The following is a 25,239-nucleotide window of genomic DNA, read 5'->3' on the forward strand; positions in this document are numbered from 1 at the left end:
AGTACTTTATTTGCTCTGAGGAGCAAAGAATTCACGTAACATACATCTGGAATTCTCACGTCCCTCTTGATGTGAATCTTATAAAATATTCTCAAGTCGGAGCCACAAGACGTGACGTCAGAATAAAAACCTGAAACTGAGTCCAGACGAGCGCGATCAGGCACTGGAACAAACTCACTCCCGCAGCCGAGAATGAGGAAGGCATCTCTCCTCCAGAGCTCACACAAACACGAGGTTAGTACTAACAAACACAAAACCACCTGCCAGAATAATGGGAGAGCTCGCACTAAATGTACAAAAACAGTCATTAATTAATCGCCTTCGCTCCAAACCCACCAGAACATCAGTGCACTAATGACTTTAGATGGAATCTGAGAGCTCTCTTACGTGTCACTCGCTCTGGTTTACTCGCGGGATGTTGAATGCTTTTCAATAGGGTATATGCGGTAAGACTGTTAATTCACAGTAACCTCGCGCTTCCGATTAACTGTAGAACCTAATAATATTACCATGTTTTAGGTCTGTTTTCTTTAAACTTCAATGATATTGACTGCATGGTTGATTTGCAATGTAAAGTGGGTCTCAGAATGTACAAGCAGCACTGCATTAAATTGCATTGCTCTGCACGATGTCTATAAAATACGAACATTTATTTTTCTACAGCATTTTCAATGGAGTTTCAGAGCTCGCCTGCCGATCCTGACGGCGCTAGCATGTAAATGGCAATCTCGTTTTACGCTTGAACGACTAAATGAATGCCGAAGTCACTGATAACTGATTATATTGTAATTACAAAAATAAAAACTAAAAATGTTGATCATTTGCTGGGAGTTTATAGGTTGGGGAAACGACACTAGCTGTGCATTTACCCTAATATTTGAACTTTAGGTGATGAAATTCACATGTGCTACATTCAATTGAGTTAAAGCTGGTTTTATATGCGCATATTTGTTAATTTTTTACGTCACAACTTGTGAAACGCTCCCTATATTGTTTACCATGCTACTTTGAATAGACCATTTCAATGTGGACTGTTTTTGGAAGCTTTGAAAATTAAAAGTGTAAAACAAGAAATACGTTAGGAGCATTGTTATCGTTTACACCCCTCATTGGGTCTAAAATCACATGACTTCAAAACAACATCAGCACTATTTCATTGGCTGAGCAATGTTGATGGTCATTGGGTGATATTATGATTTCAGAATTAGCAAGTATACTTTTATAAATTTATACTGAGGAGGAAATCCGAATGTGCGAATATAAAACCAACTTGACCCCAATGACAACTTGTGAAATGGTGCCTATATTGTTTATCATGCTACTTTGAATATAATATTTCAATGTGGAGATGTCATTGGCTGATAAAAATGTCCTGCTTGTTGTCAAACTATTTCAAAACTGTAACAAGAGGCTATTCAATCGAAACGTTTCGTTAAAACACCTGCCATAGGAATATTTATCAATATTTGGACTGTTTTTGGAAGCTATGAAAATTAAAAGTGCAAAACAAGAAATACGTTAGGAGCATTGTTATTGTTTACATCCCTCATAATGGTCTGCATTGTGTCTGAAATCACATGACATCATCAGCACCATTTCATTGGCTGAGCAATGTTGATGGTCATTGAGTGATAGTGTGATTTCAAAATTAGCAAGTATACTTTTATAAATTTATACTGAGGAGGAAATCCAAATGTGCGAATATAAAACCAACTTGACCCCAATGACAACTTGTGAAATGGTGCCTATATTGTTTATCATGCTACTTTGAATATAATATTTCAATGTGGAGATGTCATTGGCTGATAAAAATGTCCTGCTTGTTGTCAAACTATTTCAAAACTGTAACAAGAGGCAATTCAATCGAAACGTTTCGTTAAAACACCTGCCATAGGAATATTTATCAATATTTGGACTGTTTTTGGAAGCTATGAAAATTAAAAGTGCAAAACAAGAAATACGTTAGGAGCATTGTTATTGTTTACATCCCTCATAATGGTCTGCATTGTGTCTGAAATCGGATGACCTCAAAACAACATCAGCACCATTTCATTGGCTGAGCAATGTTGATGGTCATTAGGTGATATTATGATTTCAGAATTAGCAAGTATACTTCTATAGTTTGTACGTTAATTTAATTGCACTAATACTTAAAGACACAACTGATGCAAACTCTGCACGCTTTAAGTTCAAATAATTGACAAACATCCAGCGAGTAAACAGGAAATTATGAATGGGAATGAAGCGACGGCAATGAAGATTATTCAGCTCCACACGCCGTTTGCATTCACTTTGTATGCAATTTACTCACACGGATACGTAATTGCGCATTTAGTATGAACCCTGCACGATATTAAATAGACAGCAAGGGTCGCAAAAACATCATCTAAAAACAGTCCATAACTGCATCTGAAATTAAATACTCAACTAGATAGTATATACGAATTTAAATTTACTGTATGATCGTTAAGAGCCAGGATAGAGACTATAAATATAAAGATATCTATATTTATCTCCATACAGCGAATAAAAATGATCAGTTTATTTGTTATATTGTGCTTTTCTTTGAGCATTACACCCTTGTAACCAGCAGGTGTCCTCAGTTTACTGTTTCTAGCACATCTGACCAGTGAATCCAGCTCTTGTAATCTAATCAATGAGTTTAGCTACCGCAGTTAATGTATTGGAATAAAACTACTGTAGTTTTAATAACGTCTGTAGCTTTAAATTGTCCCCAGTTTACTACATTTCTAGCACATCTGATCAGTGAATCCAGCTCATGTAATCGATCTTATCAAACAACAAATTTAGCTATCGCAGTTAATGTACTGGAATTAAACTACTGTAGTTTTAATAACGTCTGTAGCTTTAAATTGTCCTCAGTTAACTACGTATTTAGCAGATCTGACCAGTGAATCCAGCTCATGTAATCGATCTTATCAAACAACAAATTTAGCTATCGCAGTTAATGTACTGGAATAAAACTACGGCAGTTTTAATAACGTCTGCAGCTTTATATTGTCCTCAGTTAACTACGTATTTAGCACATCTGACCAGTGAATCCAGTTCGTGTAATCTAATCAAACAATGAATTTAGCCATTGCGGATAGTGTAGCGGAATAAAAACAACTGCAGTTTTAATAACGTCTGTAGCTTTAAATTGTCCTCAGTTAATTATGTTTCTAGCACATCTGACCAGTGAATCCAGCTCGTGTAATTCAAACAAATAATTTAGCTATCGCAGTTAATGTACTGGAATTAAACTACGGCAGTTTTAATAACGCCTGCAGCTTTATATTGTCCTCAGTTAACTACGTATTTAGCACATCTGACCAGTGAAGCCAGCTCGTGTAATTCAAACAACGAATTTAGCTATAAAAACAACTGCGGTTTTAATAACGTCTGTAGCTTTAAATTGTGTGAGCTCAATAGATTCTGGCTGTTGCTTTAAATATATTTTGTTTGTGATTCCTTCTTGAAATATTTACCGTTAATGCTGTGGTCTGAATGGTTTTACAATCAGAAACAAATACTTTAATCGCTATCTTTATAGTTACAGCACTTTAGAAAAGTACATTCAATATGGTATGCATGTGATTAGTATTAATGTAATTCGAAGGTACTACATCAGCCATGTCGTCATTATAATATGACCTACACACTTCAGTTGTGTCGCTTCATAGTAAAGTGTAAATTGGATACACACTGCAGAATTTTGGCTTGGGATGCACTACATGTGTCATCAGTGGCCCAATCCTAATTTTATGAAGAAAAAACCTACAAAAATAATGACTTTATATAACAATAATAATAAAATCATCAGTGTCAGTCAATGATGCATGTTCACACGATGTGTCGCGCTAATAACTTTTATTACTGACGTCTGTATATTCTGGTTTAAGTAACGTTATGCTCCAGACAACTTATTCAGAAATAACAAGTTAACTCTGCAGATCGAAGAACTCAGACTTTTCTCAATTGACGTCACTTCACAGATAGCGGCTAGTTCTGCTTCAGCGAGATTAGCGAAGAGCTACATTATGCAAAACGTATAAATCAACTTTCAAGTATGTTTACAGCACAAAACGAGTGGGAACTCCATTAAAAAAAACACTATTTCTGAGATGATGTTTGCTTTATAGTGAAATAACGTATTTCTATTTTCTCCTCAGCTGTGTATATATATATATATATATATATATATAAAATAACAGCTAACATTTTTATTCTTTTTTGTTGCTTTAGCCACAATGATACGAAATGTTATGAAATATTTCAAAGCTATCTCACAGCAACACGTAACTTTGTATGAATTCGTACGATCTCATTCGTACAATTTAGATTGATTTGCTCCTCCCCCAACGACAGTTGGATTTAGGGGCGGGGTTTAGTGCCACGCCTCCTTTTTAAAAATCGACTGAATTAGCCACTAAACTGACAAAACGTAAAACAGTTAGGTTTCCTCGTGAGTTCAGGCTGAATAGTCATATCTCACGAAAACGTGACTGTGGCGTGTGATTGACGAACATATTGAGGTCAGACATTTCACTGCTGAAATTCCTACCTCCGAATGTGTAATATGAATATTGACTGATTATTAAGTATTATCGCTGCATAAGTAATACTGGAGTCATCATCTCTGTAGAAATCACGGTTAGATGCGATAGAAGCATGACTTTGTTTACGATGTTTTAATGTATGGTGTGCAGTTTGTAAACAAGGCACAGGTGCAGACAGTTATAAGTTAGTAGCGCGACACAATGTTATCTTGAACAAGCAAGAATCTGTTAAATAAAGTCGTTATTTTAGAGCACTAAAGTATATTTATAGCTTCATAAATTAATGGTTGAACCACTGATAATGTTAATTTTACATTAATTATCCAATGATAATTTTGATGATGTTTTTGATGATTGTTTTAGGACTCTTGCAGTCTATGGAGAGCTCTTGCATATCAACTAAAATCTCTTAAAGGGACAGTTCACACAAAACTGAAAACCTATCATCATTTATACTCCCTCAACTTCTTACACCTGTTTGAGTACGTTTATACTGGTGAACACCAAAGAACTTATTTTGAAGAATGTTAGAATCCAGTAACCATTGACTTCCATGGTATTTTTTTCCTACTATGGGAGTCAGTGACTAAGATAATATGAAGAATGTTAGAATGCGGTAACCATTGACTTCCATGGTATTTTTTTCTTTTAGTGAATAAAATATTTTGATGAACGTCAATATGCGGTAACCATTGACTTCCAGGGAATTTTTTGGGAGTTTGGGAGTTTTTTTTGACTATGGGAGTCAGTGACTTTTGAACAAGGTTAGAATTCAATAACCATTGACTTCCATTGTATTTTTTTCCTACTATGGGAGTCAGTGACTAAGGTATTTTGAATAATGTTAGAATCTGGTAACCATTGACTTCCATGGTATTTTTTTTCCCTACTATGGGAGTCAGTGACTTTTGAACAAGGTTAGAATATGATAACCATTGACTTCCATTATTTTTTTTTCCTACTGTGGGAGTCAGTGACTAAGGTATTTTGAAGAATGTTAGAATCCGGTAGTCATTGACTTCCATGGTTTTTTTTCTACTATAGGAGTCAGTGATTAAGATATTTTGAAGAATGTTAGAATCTGGTAACCATTGACTTCCATGGTATTTTTTCTTACTATAGATGTCGGTCACAAAGACGTTTTGAAGAATGTTAGAATGCACTAACCACTGACTTCCATAGTAGGAAAAAATACCATGGAAGTCAATGGTTACCGCATTCAAATATTCTTTAAAATATTTTAGCCGCTGACTCCCATAGTAAGAAAAAAATACCATGGGAGTCAGTGACTAAGATTTAAAGAATGTTAGAATGTGGTAACCATTGACTTCCATGGTGTTTTTTTCCTACTATGGGAGTCATTGAGTAATATATTTTGATGTTAGAATCCGGTAACCATAGACTTCCATAGTGTATTGTTTTTGAGTGACTGTGACATTTTAAAGAATGTTAGAATGCGGTAACCATTGAGTTCCATAGTATTTTTTTTCCTAATATAGGAGTCGGTGACTAAGACATTTTGAAGAATGTTGGAATCCGCTAATCGTTGACTTCCAGAGTATTGTCTTTCCAACTATGGGAGTCATTGACTAAGATATTTTGTATAATATTAGAAACTAGTAGTCACTGACTGCCACAGTATTTTTTTTCCTACTATGGAAGTCAATGGTTACCGAATTCCAACATTCTTCAAAATATCTTAATTTGTGTTCAACTGAAAAAGATCATACAGGTTTGGAAACCCCTTGAGGGTGAATAAATGTTAATTATTGCGTAAACCATCACTTTAATTTGTGTTAAAAAAGATAAACAAAATTCTCGCATATTTGGAACGACTTAAGCATGAATAATTAATGACTGAATTTTAATTTTAGCGTGATCTCTCTCTTTAACTCAGTCCTGTTTGTCCTAAATAAAACATCTCTGCTGAAAGTTCGGGCCGGTGTTGACACGAGCGCGTGTTCTGCACAGTGATTATTCACCTCATGAACAAAACTTCTGTCCGAGAACGCAAAAAAATTGGCATCTCTAACAAAACAAATAAAACACTAGTCATTTCTCCAAGCTCTCCCGTTACAAAAGAAACATGAAACACAATTTGTTCCTGGCATACTTCTTCAGCGCTAGGGTTTTGCCATTTATCTAACATTTAAAATCAACATAGATAATAACAAAAACAAGTAAACAAACATTTAACAGAACTTTATAAAAGAAGTAAAAAAAAAAAAACGAGCAATGACACCTTTGCAAAGTCCACTATTATTTCTCTCTCTATGTTCTCTGTGTAGAAATAATGACAAAAAAAGTGGCAGCAAATTTCTGTGGTGAATTGATATTAAAATGCACAAACACCCCTGACGGCTTTAGCAATGAATCGCTAATCATTTCTGAGGAACTATGGTACTATTTAGTTTATAATGTGTGTGTGATTTATGTCCAGCTTCAGGCTAAACCAAAGCAAATTCATCGATGTGTTCAGAAAACACACATGAAATGAAATGATCGGAGACTCAGTCACTTATGCATAAGGAGACAATTCTCTCAAATTCGTGTGTGTGTGTGTGTGTGTGTGTGGTTCGGTTGGCGAGCATCTAAAAATTATCTGATGACACAAAATAAGAAATAATAAAAGAAGAAATTATTATCCAGCGCTTTCCCAATACTTAAGAAATAAATGAGGAAAAACACAAGCTCGGGTGCTTCCGGTGGACGGTGGCAGATATTTGATGAATCGCACAAAAAATGCATTCAGAATTCACCTCAAAATGAAACTAAAAATGTGAATAAACGCAGGCCTATTCTGTTTTAATCTGGTACATTATGGTTCAGGTTATCATCAGAATCATATCTGATGTGCAATGAGTCTACTTTTAGGATTTTTGCATTGTGACATTTCAGAAAATGTGTGCATTTAAAATTATTTCACATACAATATGTATAATAAAGTAACAGTATAAAACAATAGCAAAACTGAAGTTATTTAAATCAACTCAAATATGAATATTCATAATGAATAATATCTTTTATATTGGTATAATTATATATTTTTGCATTTAAATTTGCATTAAATTTTTATTTTTTACTTTGTAGTTTTGATGCATTAGAAGGTGTTCAAAATTCACCCTAAAATGAAACTAAAAATATAAATGAAAGCAGAGAAATATGGTCCTGATTATCATCAAAATCATATGAAATAATCTGTAATGCAAATCTACTTTTAGGATTTGTGCATTGTGACATTTCAGAATGTTAAAACCACAAGCATGCATTTGAAATTATTTGACATACAATATGCATGTTGAAGATTACAGTATAAAACAATACCATAACTAAAGTCATCTAAATCAGCATAACTGATTTATGACCATTCCATAATGCAGAATATTTTTATATTGGTATATTTACATATTTTTTGCATTTAAATAAGAATTTAAAGCTATTTTTATTTTTTAATTTGTAGTTTTGTTGCATTAGAATGCATTCAGAATTCACTGTAAAATAAAACAGAAAATATAAATGAATGTAGGCCTGTTTGGTCTGATTCTGGTACATTATGGTTCTGGTAATCATCAAAATCATATATGAAATAAGCTATAACGTTTGCTTTGTGGATTTTTGCATTGTAACTTCAGAATTCCAGTTACAACCAAAAGTGTGTATTTGAAATAATTTCACATACAATATGTATAATAAAGTAATACAGTATAAAACCATACCATACTAAAGATATTTGAATCAGCATAACTGATATATGAATATTCAAATTGCATAATATATATTTATATTGGTATAATTATATTTTTGTATTCAATAAGAATTTGAGGCAATCTTTACTTTTTTATTAGTAGTTTTGTTGCATTAGAATGCATTCAGAATTAAAAATAAAATAAAAATAATAATGGTTGTGTTGGTTCTGGTTATCATCAAAATCACATTTGAAATAATCTATAATGTGAGTTTGCCTTTAGGATTTTTGCCTTGTGACTTATCAGAATGTTAAAACCAAAAGTGTGATTAATGTACATATTGTATGTGAAATACAGTATGAAAACAATATGATAACTAAAGATATTTAAATCAGCATAGCTGAAATATGAATATTCATATTGGATAATATATTTTTATATTGGTATAATTATATTTTTGCATTAAATAAGAATTTAAGGCAATTTTTATTTTTTAATTTGTAGTTTTGTTGCATTAGAATGCATTCAGAATTAAACCTTAAATAAAATGAAAAATATAAATGAGGTAGGATATAGTCCTGGTAATCATCAAATCTGAAATAACCTATTATGCGAGTTAGCTTTTAGGATTGTGACATTTCAGAATGTTAAAACCAAAAGTGTGTATTTGAAATTAATATATTGTATGTGAAATAAAGTAATACAGTATAAAAACAATACCGTAACTAAGTTATTTAACTGAAATATGAATATTCATAATGCTTAATATTTTTTGAAAACAGTTTAAATCAAAATTTCAGGCAATTATCATTTTTAAATGTGTATTTTTGTTGCATTAAAATGACACAAATGCCACAAAAATACACTATAGCTCTTTTTATTGACTTCCATGGTATTTGTTTCCTACTATAAGAGTCAGCGGTTAAGATATTTTGAAGAATGTTAGAATGCGGTAACATTGACTTTCATGGTATTTTCCCCCTACTATAGGGGTCATTGACTAAGATATTTTGAAGACTGTTAGAATGCGGTAACTATTGACTGGTATTTTTTTAATGGTTACCGAATTCCAACATTCTTCAAAATATCTCAATGTGTTCAAATGAAGACGCTCAAAGATTTGAAAGCACAATTCAATATTTTTTTTTCTTGCATTGTTATGCAAATGTATTACTTTCAGAAATATAAAAATGTGAATTTAATGCAAAATGTTTTGCCATAAAAATATATACGAATATAAAACAAACTCTGCATTTATAACACTGATATTTTCAAGCAATTATTTATTGTAATTATGAAGCAATTGCGTTTTGTCATGAAAATATCAGAATGCTACACAAAATAACAAATGTTCTTGAGGAATAATCCCTAATAATTGATTTTAGAGGTGAAATATGAGCATTTTTTGTGCGATTCCTGCAATAGTGGCGACCCCAAAGTAAAAGCATCGTGTATGAAAACTGAAGATCTCCTCTTTCCACATCATAAACACAAAGCGGTAGAAAAGAAAGCTGAAGTTGAATATATGATGCAGAAATGGAGGAAATGTGTTCGGGCAGCTGAGCTTGACCTGGCGTTGAACACTGAGGCTCATAAACGTGTGTGTGTGTGTGTTTGTGCTATATAACAGCACACAGTAATTGTCCATCAACAGCTCGGCTCCGTCAGTGCTGTTCCTCTGGTCCATGATCGTGTGTGTGTGTGTGTGTTTGTGTGTGCGTTGTGTATGCGAGTCTCCAACACATCTGTTTATAATATATAAATCAAGAATGTGACTCTGGAACAAGAACAGGAAGATTAAGGCCACGTCGACGGAGAGCTTCTTTACATCACCATCTGTGGAGCAAACACAACATCATAAACTCCTTTACAAGCTCAACTCTCTCTGAAGAGTCATAATTAGTATTGTGCCACATGTAAATAATTTGTATGTGTTTTTCGAGATGCTAAATTTAGATCAAATACCACCAAACTGCATATACTACATTAGAATTTGATGAGTATTTTGCATATGTAATTTTGTGTATAGTTCATGTTCCTCAAAACTATGATCACCAGTGGAAGCTGGATGTCATCTGGTGGTCATGTCTGGTACTGCACTCAAACAAAATGTTACAGAAAGCTCATTTATTGAAATGACAACTTCAAATTTGCAATATAATTTTTGCATAATCAGATTTTTAGCTTTGATTTTCTGTCAATTTTAGACTAAAACAGTTTTTGTTTAATATATATCAGCGATTGGTTCATTGTCATCGCAGTCAGTAAGTGTTTAATGTATAAACAAATGCACTTAATATTATATTAGGCCATACATGCCTTGATATCTAGGGTTCCCTTTAAAGAAATTCATCTCATTTCTGGATTTATGAACACTAAAAATAAATGACTTAAGGGTATGTTGTTGTTGTTGTTAATTTCACCATTACATTTCAGAAAGTATTGTTTTTCTACATTATACATAATAAAAACAGGATAAAATAAGTCACTTGATTCACTTGAAGAAACGATGACAAACATATCGCATTACTGCAGAATGTACTAATATTAAAGTAATAATTATTAAATGGTAAACTTGCGGAAAATGACCACTTTAACATCCTAGGACTTAGTGGCCACACACGTGGACAGCACGTATTAGCTCTTATGTTTTGTTACAGACATACAGTGTCATCCTGCAACTGTTTTGCAGCATATGAAATGTCCCAAACACTATTTTAACTGTCCAAAATGGGCAAACTGATACTGATAGTCAAAACATGTTCAAAAATATGTGTGTGTTATTAACGCATTAAAATACAGTCAGGAAAATATGCTGTGTTCAAGGCAGAAATAAAGAGGTTTTCATTCTATTACACAAAGGTGACTGATTGTGTATTATGGAAATTCAGATCACGAGTCCACATATATGGACATCATTTTTCTCCAAAAGTACTTCATATCAAAAGATGATACTTAGGTTTTATTCTAATTACGGTCTAAAAAGCCCAAATAGCAAAGAGAAATAAAAAATGCATGTAAAAAAACAACACCTTGGGCCTTTGCGCCTTTGGGCTATCCCAATCTGCTTATTAAGTCATGATGTATCGGTGACGTATGGAATACCGTTTCCGGGTCCAAGCCGCTACTCATTTGAATTGAGCAAATATTCGTTTATGATCACTTTTTTTTGTCATATCACACATTAAAGGGAACTTTATATAAAACCATGGTGTCCACAACAGTCCCCTCCTGCATCACAAATACCAAAATTGTAATAAAAAATAAATAAAAATCACTTTCTGGCCATCAGATATCAGACACGGATATATATATATATATATATATATATATATATATATATATATATATATATATATATATATATATATATATATATATATATTCAGGCTTTTTTAATAAAAGGATGTAGAAAAATAAGAGAACAATAAAAGGCAAAATAAATGTTTTGTTAATTAATAAAGCTTTAAAATAAGCATTTTCAGTTTAGGCCTACGGTTACATATTTGTGTTATTTGTGCTCTGTTTGTGTTTTCTCTCTCTCGCTCTGCTCTCCCATTTCTGCTTTCATTATTCACAGGTTCCGTTCATTGGTCTATTCAGCTGTCAGTCATTTCTCCCCCGGTTACGTCATTCTTACGTCACATCCAATAAGCAAAGACCACCCATCATAAAAGCGCGCGCCAGACCACTCACCAGCCCCTCTCTCTCTTTTCCCTTTCTTATCTTGTTTTCTTGTTGCGTTACGAAAAAACCCGTCTAACTGTGTATTTTGTTGTTGCCCGTTTCTGTGTGCACGTTATCCGTCCGTTATTTGTAGATCTCTCCATTTCTCTGTTTAAACGTTGTTTACGAGGCTTGGACGAAGCGGACAGGTAAGAAGGTCACGTGACATACATTTTGCAACACTTAGGACTACTCTTCTGTATATTATATTAGGTTAGGAGCGAGCGCCACCCCTTGTAATTTTGGATAGATAGATAAGAGTAGACAGTCAGGACTCGGAAGACTCTTCGCGTGCTAATTATTTTGTTTTCACATAGTTAGTTAGCTAGATGCTTCTGGGAAGTTAGATTTAGTTTGGGTTTTGTTCTTTTGGTTCCTTTAGCGCCGCCCGCGTCCCTTCTGCCAGCTCTCCTGTCTTTGTATTTGTTTCAGTGTTGTAAATATTGTAAATAGTATATTTTGCCTTACTTTATTTTCTTTATTTTGGATTTATTCGTTGTTTTTGTTCACTTTGGGAAATATAAATAAAATCACAGTTTTAGTATTACTTTGGTTGTCTTTAGCACTTATTTACTGTTTGTATAAATATATTTTAATCACCAATAAACGTCAAACCCCACCATCCCCTGGACTAACATCAGGGGTTTGTAACACCTACAAAAAGGAGGTGGGCCTCGAAGTGAGAAAGGTTGAGAAGCCCTATTTGACAGCAGTAATCCCAATACCACGAAACCATGATATTTCTATCCACGGTTATCATACTGTCAGAATCTTATACTAGCACATGCCTAATTCAGTAGAGGGTGCACACTGGATAACTGCCAGATGCATGAATAAAGCATGAAGCCAGAGAGGATTAAAGTGAAGGAGAAAGGCTCTGACCTGCAGGTTTACATGTGTGCGTGTCCATCTCCACCCAGACCAGACAACATCTGCGCTTCACCCGTCACCTTCTCCTCCTCCCGCCGCTTCAGACATGCTGCCTTCGGGTTCAGGTTACGCTCTAAACCAAAACAGAAGACATTTGATCAACACTGAGAGACTTAATATGATCAAAGCAAGCAGAAGATTCACTGAAGACGGAAGAAAACAATGTGATTAATACTGTAGAAGAACCATCGGACACATCAGACGAAACATTCAGCGTGATCGAGTCTCATTTCTGGTAATGGGACGCAAAGACTTGTTTTCATGCTTAATAGTTTGATATTATATAGTATTTGTATGCATGCGTCATGTATTTTTAATATTTGTGGAGACAACTTAATTTATTAATGTTCAATCCACTTAAATTTGTAAAAAATATAATAATAATTTAAAAAAATTACATTTGCATGATCGATTTGTGTTGGGACAACATGACGGAATAGTGGGGAATCCAGTATTTCTTACAGTGTACACAATGGATGTGTGTTGGAACAACTTGAATTAATTAATTTCACACATTTAAGTGGATTGAACATAAAAAATTAAGTTGTTCCCCCCAAAGAATCTCAAGAATTGTGTTGATTCAGCTCATTTTAAATAAGCAGCTTGAACAAGCAGCAAACAGAGTGTGTGTAAATCACATCAGAAGCAGCAAAGCAGAAGAACTGAAAGTGCAGCAGACACACACACAGTGGCTCTCAACGGTGTGTGTTTGTATGTATGTTTCTTCATGCCGCAGCAGGCAGACGCACACTCACTCATTGGCTCTCATTGGTGTGTGTGTTTGCTGCTCACACACTCACTCAGTGTCTGTCATCGGTGTGCGTGCGTGCTTTTCTAGGCTGCAGCAGACACACACTCACTCATTCACTCACTCAGTGGCTCTCATTGGTGTGTGTGTGTTTGTTGCTCTTACACTCACTTAGTGGCTCTCATCTGTGTGTGTGTTTCTCCAGGTAGCAGCAGACACACACTCTCACTCAGTGGCTATCATCAGTGTATGTGTGAGTGCATGTGTTCTCCAGGCTGTACACTCCCAGCGGTCTTTTTGTGTGTGTGTGTGTGTGTTTCTCTAGACCGCACGCTCCCAGCGGGCTGTGTGTCTGTGTGTGAATATGTGTGTGTTTCTCTCCAGGCGATACGCTCTCAGCAGTGTGTATGTGTGTGAGTGTGTGTGTGTTTATGTTTCTCTCCAGGCCGTACGCTCTCAGTATTGTGTGTGTGTATGTATGCATGTATGTATGTGTGTGTGTGTGTGTTTCTCTCCAGGCCATCATTGTGTGTGGTGCAGTGTGTGTTTTAATCTGCAGGCCGTACAGACAGACGTGCGCGCTCGGTTCTCCTCCTACCTCGCACCTGCCTCTCCAGACTGAGGATGACCTGCACAGCCTGCTGCAGGATGATGAGTTTGGTCTGGGCCTTGTCGCTGCGCAGGTGCAGCTGACACATGCGGCCCAGCTCCCGGAAGGCCTCGTTGATGTCGCGCACTCGAACCCTCTCGCGGGCATTATTGGCCATTCGTCGCTCACGCTCGCGCTGCTCCTTCTCCTCCACCGTCAGGTTCTCCTCCGACACACTGCTGCAGTTCACACACGCACACTCACTAACCACACTGATGCAGCTGCTTATTATTATTATAAACCACTACTGCTACTCTCTTCATCAAGGAAACACGCACTCGTTATTGAAGTAGAAGCAGTCAATATAGTTTTATGCAAATCACTTTTTTAATAATAATTAGATTAAAAAAAAAATTATAATTAAAATATAATAAAAAAAAAATGGTGTAACAAACTCACGACACTGATGGAGCCTATTATATACTACTACACTCTTTATGAAGGATATACACCCTCGTTATTCAAGATTCTATGGTCTATACTTTATGTACTTAACTTTTTATTAATTAAAATATAATACTTAAATAAGTAAATAATAATAATAATAATAAAATATAATTATACTTCAAAATGTTTATCTTTTTTATAAATGGTCCAATTTACATAGCAATTACATTTTTATATTGTCTGTGTGTGCATGAGTGTATGCATATATATATATATATATATATATATATATATATATATATATATATATATATATATATATATATATATATATACACATATATATATATATATATATATACACATATATACATATATACATATACACACATATATATATATACACACATATATATATATATATATATATATATATATATATATATATATATATATATATATATACAAATATATATACAAATATATATACACACACACAATTAGCTCTGATTTATTTAATTTTTTTTTTGTCGTTTTTAATATTTCCCAAATTATGTTTAACAGAGCAAGGATTTTTAAAGTATGTGTGATAATATTTTTTCTTCTGGAGAAAGTTTTATTTGTTTTATTTCGGCTAGAATAAAAGCTGTTATTAATTTTTTAAACACCATTTTATGGACAAAATTATTAACCCCTTTAAGCTATATATTTTTTCGATAGTCTACAGAAAAAAACATCATTATACAATAACTTGCCTAATTACTCTAACCTGCCTAATTAACCTCGTTAAGCCTTTAAATGTCACTTTAAGCTGTATAGAAGTGTCTTGAAGAATATCTAGTCTAATATTATTTACTGTCATCATGACAAAGAGAAAATAAATCAGTTATTAGAAATGAGTTATTAAAACTATTATGTTTAGAAATGTGTTGAAGAAATCTTCGTTAAACAGAAATTGTGGAAAAAAAAATAAACGAGGCAAATGCTACATTTTGAAAAACTTCAGTCCAGTGCTGAGATGAACTGTAGTAATGAAAGTGAGGCTTGCGGTGAAGGATCTGGTGGAGATGTGGAGAGCGGAAACATGAGCGCCGGGAGCGTCTTTTTGTCTAAGTGTGAACGTCTTGTTTATTTACACGTATAAACAGGGTTCCCACGCTAAACCAAACCTCAAACTCACTGACTTTGACTGACTAAAAAGCTGGATTTTCCAAACCAATGAGCACCGAGCAGACAAAAACAATAATATATCCTTAAATAGTGCTGCACAATAGCGTTGAGATGACAATGTACACATCCACAAGTCACATTGTAGATGTGCAATGTGCAGTCGTGATTATAGTTGATTAGGTATAAAAGTTTGTCTTTGCAAACTTTATTCATAAAACTAGCCTAGAGCGTCATCTATTATTTAAAACTAGCCTAGAGCGCCATCTGCAGTTTAAAACTAGTGTAGAGCGCCATCTGCTGTATTAAACTAACCTAGAGCGCCATCTGCTGTAAAAACTAACCTAGAGCGCCATTTGCAGTTTAAAACTAGTGTAGAGCGCCATCTGCTGTATTAAACTAACCTAGAGCGCCATCTGCTGTAAAAACTAACCTAGAGTGCCATCTGCTGTTTAAAACTAGCCTAGAGCGCCATCTGCTGTAAAAACTAGCCTAGAACACCATCTGCTGTTTAAAAACTAGCCTAGCGCACAATCTGCTGTTAAAAACTAGTCTAGAGCGCCATATACTGTTTAAAAACTAACATAGAGCGCCATCTGCTGTTTAAAAACAAGCCTAGTGCACCATCTGCTGTTTAAAAATAGAATAGAGCACTATCTGCAGTTAAAAACTAGCCCAGAGCACCAAATGCTGATAAAAACTAGCTTAGAGCACCAAATGCTGGTAAAAACTAGCTTAGAGCGCCAAATGCTGGTAAAAACTAGCTTAGAGCGCCAAATGCTGGTAAAAACTAGCTTAGAGCACCATCTAATACTTAAAAATGAACGGAGGTGGAGCACCATCTGCTGTTAAAAACCATCTTAGAGAACCATCTACTGTTTAAGGACTGGCAAAGAGCACTGTCTGCTGTTAAAAACTAGCCTAGAGCGCCGTCTGCTGTTAAAAACTAGCTTAGAGCGAGATCTGCTGTTACAAACTAGCCGAAAGCACCATCTGGTGTTATAAAACTAGCCTAGAGCGCCATCTGCTGTTAAAAACTAGCCTGAAGCACCATCTACTGTTTAAAAATTAGCCTAGAGCACTAGCCTAGAGGTCTATTGTAAAGACTATTCTAGAGTGCAGCCATCTGTTAAAAATAGCCTGGAGCACCATCTACTACTTACAAACTAGCCTAGAGCGACATCTGCTGTTAAAAATTAGCCTAGAGTGCCATCTGCTGTTATAAAACTAGCCTAGAGTGACATCTGCTGTTAAAAACTAGCCTAGAGCACTATGTACTACTTAAAAACTAGCCAAGAGTGCCACCTACTGTTAAAAACTAGCTTAGAGCGACATCTGCTGTTACAAACTAGCCGAGAGCACCATCTCCTGTTATAAAACTAGCCTAGAGCACCATCCACTACTTACAAACTAGCCTAGAGCGACATCTGCTGTTATAAAACTAGCCTAGAGCACCATCCACTACTTACAAACTAGCCTAGAGCACCATCTGCTGTTGAAAACTAGCCTAGAGCACCATGTACAACTAAAAAACTAGCCAAGAGGGTCTACTGTTTAGGAATTTGCCTAGAGAACCACCTCCTGTAAAACTAGCCTAAAACGCTATCTGCTGTTAAAACTAGCCTAAAGCGCAGGCTTTTATTAAAAACAAGCTTAGAGGGCTATCGTTAAAATTAGCCTAGAGCACCATCTACTTTTTAAAAACTAGCCTAGAGCACTGCCTGCTGTTCAAAACTAGCACTGAGCACAGTCTGCATTTAAAAAATAGTATAGAGCGCTATCTGCTGTTCAAAACTAGCTCAGAGTGGCATCTTCTGTTAAAACTAGCCTAGATAATCTGATGTTAAAAAACTAGCATAGAGCACCATCTACTGTTTAAAACCTAACCTAGAGCTCCATCTGCTGTTCAAAATTAGCCTATAACGCAGTTTACTGTTAAAAACTAGCCTAGAGCACAATCGTCTGTTAAAACTAGCCTAGAGCTGTTTCTACGGTGAAAACTAGCCTATAGTGCCATCTACTATTTAAACCTAGCCTAGAGCAGTCTACAGTTAAGACTAGACTAGAGCATCATCAGGTGTTAAAAAGTACCATATAGCGCCATCTGCTGATACAAACAAGCCTAGAGAGCCATCTCCTGTTTAAAAACTAGCATAAAGCACCATCTACTGTTTAAAAACTAGCCTAGAGCGCCATATACTGTTTAAAAACTAACATAGAGTGCCATCTGCTGTTTAAAACTATTCTAGAGCACTATCTACTGTTTGAAAACTAGCATAGAGCGCCATCTGCTGTTTAAATCTATTCTAGAGCACCATCTACTGTTTGAAAACTAGCATAGAGCACCATCTGCTGTTTAAAACTAGCCTAGAGCACCATCTACTGTTTAAAAACTAGCATAGAGCGCCATCTGCTGTTTAAAACTAGCCTAGAGCACCATCTATTGTAAAGACTATTCTAGAGTGCCGTCTGCTGTTTAAAACTATTCTAGAGCACCATCTACTGTTTAAAAACTAGCCTAGAGCACAGTCTATTGTAAAGACTATTCTAGAGTGCCGTCATTTGTTAAAACTAGCCTAGACCACCATCTGCTGTCAAAACTGGCATAGTGATACTCTAGAAATATCATGCGCCGTGGGAACCCTGTGTAGTAGAGTGGGTGTTTCAGGAAGCCCGTGGGACGTAGCGAAAGCTGAAGACGAGAAAACAGCGAGATGAGAGAGAAACGCACCGTCTTTAAGAGCCGCACAGAAACACACACTGAGAGCCACTGAGAGCCAGACAGAGGACAGATGAGGTGAGCAAAGTCTCATCGCAAAAAACACATCCGAGATGCGTTTACACGGCATGAGACTGAAACCACTGCGGCCGTCTGTAAAGAACAGATGGAGAAAAAATGGCCGACAGAAACACGACCTGGCGAACAGAGGTTAAACATCACATGCAAGCATTAATCAGACCATCATGAGTGAACCGCTAAAGAGGAAATGTGAGAGAGCCAATCCGTCTCTTCTAGCTGGAGAGGTTAATGCCTGCGGAAAGAGCATTTTAGACATGCAACAGTCAAACTGAGGAGAAAACTGAAGGATGAAGGATGACAGTAGAGCTGGGACGACACTGGGATAAGAGAAATGATTCTGCATTGACAAATGCATTGCGATTCAGTCTTGCATTGATTCTGAGCTTAGTTTTGAACTCATCTCCTGTTTAAAACGACCTTAAAGCGCCATCTGCTGTTTAAAAATAGCCTAGAGCATCATCTGCTCCTAAATATCAGTCTATAGAGCCACAATGCTGTTTAAAAGTAGCCTAGAGCGATGTCTGCTGAAAAACTAGCTTAGAGTGCCATCTGATGTTAAAACTAGCCTAGAGCGACATCCATTACAAACTAGACTGGATTGCAATTCGCTATTAAAACTAGCCTAGAGCACCATCTACTGCTTAAAAATTACCCTAGAGCTCTGTTTGCTGTAACAAACTAGCCTAGAGCACCATCTACTGTTCAAAAATTAGCGTAAAGCGCAGTCTACTGTTAAGAGTAGCCTAAAGCGCCATCTCCTATTAAAACTAGCCTAGAGCGCTATCTACTGTTAAATCTAGCCTAGAGCACCATCTCCTGTTAAAACTAGCCTAGAGCGCCATCTACTGTTAAAACCAGCCTAGAGCACCATCCACTGTTAAAACTAGCCTAGAGCGCCATCTACAGTTAAAACTAGCCTAGAGTGCCATCTCCTGTTAAATCTAGCCTAGAGCGCCATCTCCTGTTAAAACTAGCCTAGAGCGCCATCTACTGTTAAAACCAGCCTAGAGCGCCATCCACTGTTAAAACTAGCCTAAAGCACCATCTACAGTTAAAACTAGCCTAGAGTGCCCTCTCCCTTTAAAACTAGCCTACAGTGCCATCTGCTGTTAAACCTAGACTAGAGCGCCATCTGCTGTTAAAACTAGCCTAGAGTGCCATCTGCTGTTAAAACTAAGCTAGAGCGCCATCTACCGTTTAAAAATTAGCCTAGAGCGCAGTCTACTTTTAGGACTACCCTAAAGCGCCATCTCCTGTTAAAACTAGCCTAGAGCGCAATCTACTGTAAATCTAGCCTAGAGCGCCATCTCCTGTTAAAACTAGCCTAGAGCGCCATCTACTGTAAATCTAGCCTAGAGCGCCATCTGCCATTTAAACTAGCCTAGAGGGTCATCTACTGTTAAAACCAGCCTAAAGCGCCATCTGTTGTTAAAACTACCCTAGAGCGCCATCTACTGGTAAAACTAGTCTAGAGTGCCATCTGCTGTTAAAACTAGCCGAGAGGGCCATCTACTGTTAAAACTAGCCTAGAGTATAATCTACTGCTTAAAAAATAACCTAGAGCACCATCTACTCTTTAAATATTTGCCTAGAGCACAGTCTACTGTTAGGAGTAGCCTAAAGTGCCATCTCTTATTAAAACTAGCCTAGAGCGCCATCTGCTGTTAAAACTAGCCTAGAGCACCATCTGCTGTTAAAAACTAGCCTAGAGCACCATCTACTGTTCAAAAATTAGCCTTGAGTGCAGTCTACTGTTAGTAGCCTAAAGCGCCATCTCTTAATAAAACTAGCCTAGAGCACCATCTACTGTTAAAACTAGCCTAGAGCGCCATCTACTGTTAAACCTAGCCTAGAGCGCAATTCGCTGTTAAAAAATTAGCCTAGCGCCATCTGTTTAAGAACTACCCTATATTGACATCAGCTGCCAAAAACTAGCCTAGAGCGCCATCTGCTATTAAAAAAACATTCTAGAGAAACATCTGCTGATAAATGTGCTGTTAACTACCCTAGAGCACTGTTAAACACCAGCCGAGCACCATCTGCTGTTAAAAAGAAGCCTAGAGCAACATCAGCTGTTACAAACTAGCCTTAAGCACCCTCTACTGTTTAAAAACTAGTCTAGAGCGCCATCTACTGTTAAGACTAGCTTATAGCACCATCTGCTGTTAAAAAGCAGCCTAGAGCAACATGTGCTGTTAAAATCTACCCTAGAGCACAATCTGCTGTTAAAAACTACCCTATAGCGCCATCTGCTGTTAAAAACTAGCTTAGAGCAACCTCTGCTCTTAAAAGCAGCCTAGAGCGCCACCTACTGTTCAAAACCAAGTTCAGAATTCATTTGAGAAAATTGCGATGCATCCCAAATATTTTAAAGTACTAGTATATTTTTTAATCATTGCAATATTATCAAGCATCTTAGGCTACATTCAAGGAAAACAAGTATAACAAATACAATTAAAACAAACAAACAAACAAACACAAGTTGTGACACTAAAATTTGTTAAAAAACCTCAGAAACAAGCCAGAAATAATGCATTATTTATCGTCCCAGCCCTTTTTAAAAGCATTAAACCACTGCAGAGAGAAAACAGAAGGATCTGAATGGCTGCATGTTTTATGCATTAGCAATGGTACAACTTAAAGCAATAACAGAAATAATGTCATTTACTCAACCTTGGAGTTTCAGCTTTGTTTTGTGAATCTTCTGCAGGTTTACTGATGCCTTTTTAATGCAGTTTATTATGCAATTAAAATCATTCTGTGCTCTTCAAAACATAGCTGAATATTACAGTCTGGCTTGGGTGAGTAAATGAGCATGTATAAAGCTACTTTGAGTCTGTTAGTTGCATCAATGCTGCAAGCAGACAGAAAGCAGGACGGGATGAAATGAGAGACAGAAACATGCAGAAAGTGCAGAAAGTCCCACAATCACCCTGAACAGACGGCTGAGTGGCCACGGGGAGGCAGGACGCTTCAATTGAACCATCATAATAAACAACAGCTAAAACAAAACATGTTGGATTTAATGCAACTCAGCTGGTTGCCAGGCTGTATTTTTTAGGCAAGACACTGCAGGTCAAAACAGCGGAACAGTAATTAAACAGATAAAAGCTACTTACTATGCCTAATTAAGTATATTTAAAATGATACTATAATGCATAATTACGGGCAGTGCAGTGGCTCAGTGGTTAGCACTGTGGCCTCACAGCAAAACGGTTGCTGGTTGGTGTTTCTGTGTGGGGTTTGCATGTTCTCCCTGTGTTGGTGTGGGTTTCCTCTGGGTGCTCTGGTTTCCCCTACAGTCCAAACACATGCACTATAGGAGAATTAGACGAACTAAATTGGCCGTAGTGTGTGTGTGTGTGTGTGTGCGAATATGAGTGTGTATCTCAGTACTGGGTTGCGGCTGGAAAGGCATCTGCTGTATAAAACATATGCTGAATAAAGGGACTAAGCTGAAGGAAAATGAATGGATGAGCACATATTTACTTACTTACATATTATCATTCCAAAGGTTTTTACATTTGTGCAATATAGTGCAAGTTGTTTTAATATGCAAATGGGTAATTACTATATCTAATTAAAAATTATGAAATGTATATAATTTATATATGAAATATATGTATACATGTATGGCTTCATTAAGATGTTTATGCCTACAAAAATATCAATATATTCTGATTTCAATTTCAGTACATTATATTTAATGCTATCCTATAATTATAAAATGCAGAACCCTTTTTCCGACACAATACACATAATTATAAGTGTATTTCTGTTTCATCTTCACTAGTATATTCCACAAAACTTGTATCAACAGTATTATTTTAATTAATGTATTACACTATAATATAAACACTTTACAAACTGTGCATATACATTATATTTAAATTAGATTTTTTCTTACATGCAATAATTTCTTACATATGCATATATATATTTTTTAAATAAAAATGATATTACTGGTAATATATATAAATTATTACACTAAAATATAAATACACATTCAAATAGTATTCATAATAAACGTATATAAGACTTTACAAATTGTACATGCATTGTAATAAAACTAGCGGTGGGCCGTTATCAGCATTAACGCGAGACTCTTATCGAGCGATTTAAAAAAAAAATATCCCCGTTAATCTATTCTCAAAGATGAGTTGGAAGATGGGTCTGTTCTACACAAGCTATGATGACTTTTACCTTGATATTTTAGCGCGGATGTATACCTGACCGGTGAGCCGTCTGACAAAAAAAATGCCCTTCTGAATCTTTCATACGACTGACTACGCTTACATGGATATCTGTAATCTAGTTATTTGCCTTAATAGACAATAATATAACGAAGGTATTTACGTAAAGTGCTTTCATGAAGGAGTTTCCTGTAATTTTGGGTGACTTTAACTGCAGTTTAGCAGTTTCACCTTCACTCATGAACATTTTATTCATGCCCCCGAGACAAACTGGGGTATTAGACACAAATAAGGAGTAACTGGTGAGAGTGTTATGGGATTTAATAACGCACGTCGAACAGAAAGAAAAAAACTTTCGCATTTCACAATGTGTGCATGTGCATGGTCCTTTGCTGACAGGGTGTGGATCTTGTGGGAAAATATGGCAAAAAGTCCTACATGACGGTAATAGTTTGCTCGCAGTGTTTACTTCAATAGTTCAACTAATATCTGCACACTCCACATGTCTTAATTCCATTTCTGTTTAGTTCAGTTATGACTACAGTCAGATTAAGGTCATCAGAAATCACTGTTTGAGGCTGATGTAGGCCTACAGTTTACAATTCATGTTTAACTAAATAAACAGTTAGTAAACACAAGTACATCTTATTGAACATCATTTATTTTCATCACCAATTACCATAGTAGAATAACTAATCTGGTCTAATGCGCCACCTGGTTTGAGGAAAGTCATTATTTGGGTAGCACTCATATTCTGAATCCCTTCGGCAGAATTTAAATGAGCCACTTTAATCTGGATTAATTCCAAGATTACAGTGAGATTAATCTAGATTAAAAAATGATCTATGCCCACCTATAACTAAAATTATATGTTTTCTTACATGTATGCACAGTCTTTTAAAAATAAAAATGATAGTACAACTGTGCATGTTAAATTTACACTCTTTCCTACACGTCGTCACCCACAAAACACCAAATCCACTAATGCATGAAAAAAAATTCCCCACAGTGTCTTGCTTTTCAAAATAAAAGTAATTTCTGTAATAAATATAATGTAATGTTATACTTTTATCGCATTAAAATCAGCAATGCACCAAAATGCATCCTCCTCCCCAGCGGCGCACTCAGGCGTGGCGGCCACAGACGGATCTCCGCGAGTCTAAACACTGATCTGAGGTCAGCCGCACACACTGACCTCGCACTTGCTGCTCCAGGTTGAGAATAACGTTTACGGCCTGGTGCAGGATCAGCAGTTTGGTCTGCGGTTTCTCATTGCTCAGGTGCAGCTGGCACATGCGGCCCAGCTCTTTGAAGGCCTCGTTGATGTCGCGTACACGCAGACGCTCGCGGGCGTTATTGGCCATTCGCCGCTCACGCTCCCGCTCCGCCTTCACCTCCACCGGCAGATCCTCATCATCCTCGTCTTCGTCCTCGTCTTGACTTGAGGGACAGAGGGGCGAGAGGAGTTACAGGCAAAAACAAGAGCCAGATGGGTTAGAAAAACCGACCAATCAGAAGACATTTGGATGGATGGCGGAATTGAGATCACTACAAAACTATGTTTGTTTATTTATTTAACTCTATGGAAGATGGCTTTGTTGCTCACCAATGCTGAATTAATCCAATCAAACTGCTAAATATTATTAGTATTTATTATTAGTGCTTCAAAATTAGAAGATAAGTAGCAGAATTGAGATTATTACGAAATTATTGTTTTTTTTTTGTCTATGAAAAGTTAATTTTTTTGCTCACCAATGCTGAATTTATTAAATAAAAACTGTGCAAAAAAAGCTAAATATTATTAGTATTTAAAATATCTGCGTTCTATGGGAATATACTGTAAAATGTCATTCATTTCTTTAATGTAAAGCTGAATTTCCAGCATCATTACTGTAGTTTTCAGAGTCACATGATTATAATATGATGATTTGATGATCATGAAACATTTATGATTGTCAAGATTGAAAACAGGTGTGCATAAGTTTGAGGTAAGTTAGATTTGAACTGGGGAGGGGGGGGGGGGGGGGTCTTTCACAAAAACATAACACTAATGACGATCAGAAATGTTTATTGTTCACCAAATAATCATATTATAATGATTGCTGAAGGATCACTGAATCATTAGAATTTTTGTTTTTGAAAAGTGTTTATTTGCTCCCTAAGGCTGAATTTATCAAATCAAAAGTAGTGAAATTTTGTTAGTGTTTAAAATAAATGTTTTCTATCTAAATATATTGTAAAATTATAATTTATAATTTTTAGTTGTACATGTTAATTTTCAGGATCAAACTACAGTTTTTAGAGTCACGTGATTCTTCAGAAATCCCTATATAATTCAATATAAAATAATATTCAAGAAACATTTATGATTATTATCAATGTTAAGTTTGAGGC

At 35.9% G+C, this 25,239-nt stretch overlaps 1 protein-coding gene across 2 annotated transcripts in view; it reads right to left on the bottom strand.

The window, feature by feature from the left end:
• Positions 1 to 8,751: 8,751 nt before the first annotated feature.
• The window catches only part of tcf3a (transcription factor 3a), a 74,580-nt gene continuing 58,092 nt past the window's right edge, over positions 8,752 to 25,239 (bottom strand). The window contains exons 18-20 of one of the 2 annotated variants that reach the window (XM_056446486.1): positions 14,248 to 14,477; positions 12,854 to 12,974; positions 8,752 to 10,081 (exon numbers count right to left, since the gene is read on the bottom strand). In XM_056446486.1, the coding sequence (XP_056302461.1) occupies positions 12,862 to 12,974; positions 14,248 to 14,477 (343 nt within the window). In that variant the 3' untranslated portion in view covers positions 8,752 to 10,081; positions 12,854 to 12,861. Of the gene's footprint in view, positions 10,082 to 12,853; positions 12,975 to 14,247; positions 14,478 to 24,040; positions 24,286 to 25,239 lie in introns of both variants that reach the window. The other variant, XM_056446478.1, reaches the window with a different exon arrangement.

The sequence above is a fragment of the Danio aesculapii genome, chromosome 2, assembly GCF_903798145.1.
Source record: "Danio aesculapii chromosome 2, fDanAes4.1, whole genome shotgun sequence".
Classification (NCBI taxonomy): domain Eukaryota; kingdom Metazoa; phylum Chordata; class Actinopteri; order Cypriniformes; family Danionidae; genus Danio; species Danio aesculapii.